Consider the following 1,957-nt stretch of genomic DNA (forward strand, 5'->3'; position numbering starts at 1 on the left):
GTGGATTCGGTGATCAGGGGGATACGTAAGCACCCAGTTATCACCGTTGGATCTGGTCCACCACCGTTAGATTATGCCACTCACTAACGGCCACTACACGGAAGCTCACCCCAAAATGCATGCAAGCGTGGAACCGGTTCCCGTGAGAGAATAGAAAATGGCATATATTGTATATCTTGTCACTTTGTCTGGTATTGCTAGAACTGTTTCAACTCTCCACCAGCGTGGCCTAATTAAATAATACCACATCAGAAATAACAACACGGGGAACATGATGTTATTATTAATAACGCATATACTGCTGTTAATAATCCAAAACTCAACAAACACTACACTATCAACAACGAGATTGTAACATACACACTATCTTGGTTGTAAACAATGACTCCATCCAGGTTTCGCAGTTTATACTTCTTGTCTTGCGGTCCTAAGAGAATTTCCATGTCGCCCAGATTTTCTTCTCTGTCGCCACCGTTCCTTAATATCGCCACTCTCTTCTGTTAGGAGGTCATTACTAATTAATATCACTTCAGTATAGTGCTTGTTATCAACGTTGCTTGTCAATTATGAAAAAGAGAACATCAGTACATACCTTGATATTTCTAAACACCCTTTTGTTCTCCGGATCAATTATAATGTTGTAAACTACATCCGGTGGTAACCCTGCCTCAAATCTCAAATTAAGGTTGCAAAGAGAGCCTTGTGGTACAGTGACCTGTAATTGTGAAGATTTGCTACTGTCAGTTCAGGGTATATCAAAATATTTCAACAATCTAGAAATAATTATGACCTACTGGCACATCAAACTGAGAGATGTTCCAGTAAGAAGGAAGATTTCAGCTTCCGATGTCCCAACACGATTTATCTTTTCATAATACAAGACCATCCATTAACCTACAAGCTTCATCCAATCGAGGCATGTAATCCTTCGAGTACAACTTATTTACCTTGATTTCTGGAGGATGATCAGTCCAACTAGGGTCATTTCTCCAAGCCTGGAGCTGCTTCTCCAATCTAACATCTGCAGAAGCAGCACTACATAATCCCCTAACATTCTCTGACGACATTTGAGCCTTGACATCACCACCGCCGCCCGTCTTCAAGAAACGCCCCAAATGCAGCTATTACAAGACCCAAACAGGCAAAAGTTACTTACATCTGCGTGAATAATGTCGATCGCGCGAGAAGAGGAAATTATTTTCCTGGTCAAGAAGCAACCAACCTTGAGAGAGTTCTGAATCTTATCCGGGATCTGCATGAGGCTGTGGACAAGTTTCTGCAGCCAGCCATCCGTCCGGAGCCATCCGTTCGGAGGCTCACCCCCGGGTGCCTCCTCTCTGTTCTTCCTCGTGGGCGATTCGGGGATGGATGCAACGGTCCCTGTGCTCCCCATCGGCGGGGGACGCCGATAGTGCCCCTGTGCGCCCCACCGGCGACCACCAATATCACCAAGGCCGGGTCGCGAAGCGGCGGCGCCTCCCAGGCGAATCGAGGGACGGGCCGCCTCCAAAACGCGATTGCCCCCTCCCGCTGCCGTGCCTCCTCTCCGTTCTTCGTCGCGGGCGAGCCGGGGACGGATGAGATGGCCCCGTGCTCCCACGGCCAGGGGCCAGGGGCCATGGCTCGACACGGCCAGGGGCCACGGCTCCCTCCTCCGCCGACGCGGGCGAGCCGGAGGGCGCGCAGGGCGTTGCCGGCAAGGGTGGCCTGCGGGAGCTGGCAGAGGACACGACAGGCAGGCGCGTGGGGCGCTGTCGGCTAGGGCGGCGTGCGGAGCCGGTAGAGGGCGCAGCAGGCGAGCGCGGTATGGAGGAGCTGAAGGTCGGGGGGAGCAACACTGAGGATAGGTCAGCGCCGGCGGCGGCGTTTTTGGCCAGGGCCGGTGGCGCTATGATTTTTGGTCGGGCAGGGGAATAGAGGCGCTCATCAGGATAAGAAGAAGATGGGGCTCGCTGTG

General features: G+C 51.6%; 1 protein-coding gene across 2 annotated transcripts; it reads right to left on the bottom strand.

Annotated features, from left to right (window-relative positions):
* Positions 1–257: 257 nt before the first annotated feature.
* On the bottom strand, positions 258–1,606 carry LOC124670512. 2 transcript variants are annotated; one of them, XM_047207003.1, is made up of 4 exons: positions 1,223–1,606; positions 948–1,121; positions 593–715; positions 258–514 (listed from the first exon to the last, which is right to left on the bottom strand). In XM_047207003.1, the coding sequence occupies exons 1-4, from the start codon at positions 1,391–1,393 to the stop codon at positions 512–514; spliced, it is 471 nt and encodes a 156-aa protein (XP_047062959.1). In that variant the 5' UTR covers positions 1,394–1,606; the 3' UTR covers positions 258–511. The 2 variants fall into 2 exon arrangements, with proteins under 2 accessions (XP_047062959.1, XP_047062958.1); XM_047207002.1 differs by having other exon boundaries at positions 258–497; positions 1,223–1,605.
* Positions 1,607–1,957: the final 351 nt, after the last annotated feature.

This window comes from Lolium rigidum, chromosome 7 (assembly GCF_022539505.1).
Source record: "Lolium rigidum isolate FL_2022 chromosome 7, APGP_CSIRO_Lrig_0.1, whole genome shotgun sequence".
Classification (NCBI taxonomy): Eukaryota; Viridiplantae; Streptophyta; class Magnoliopsida; order Poales; family Poaceae; genus Lolium; species Lolium rigidum.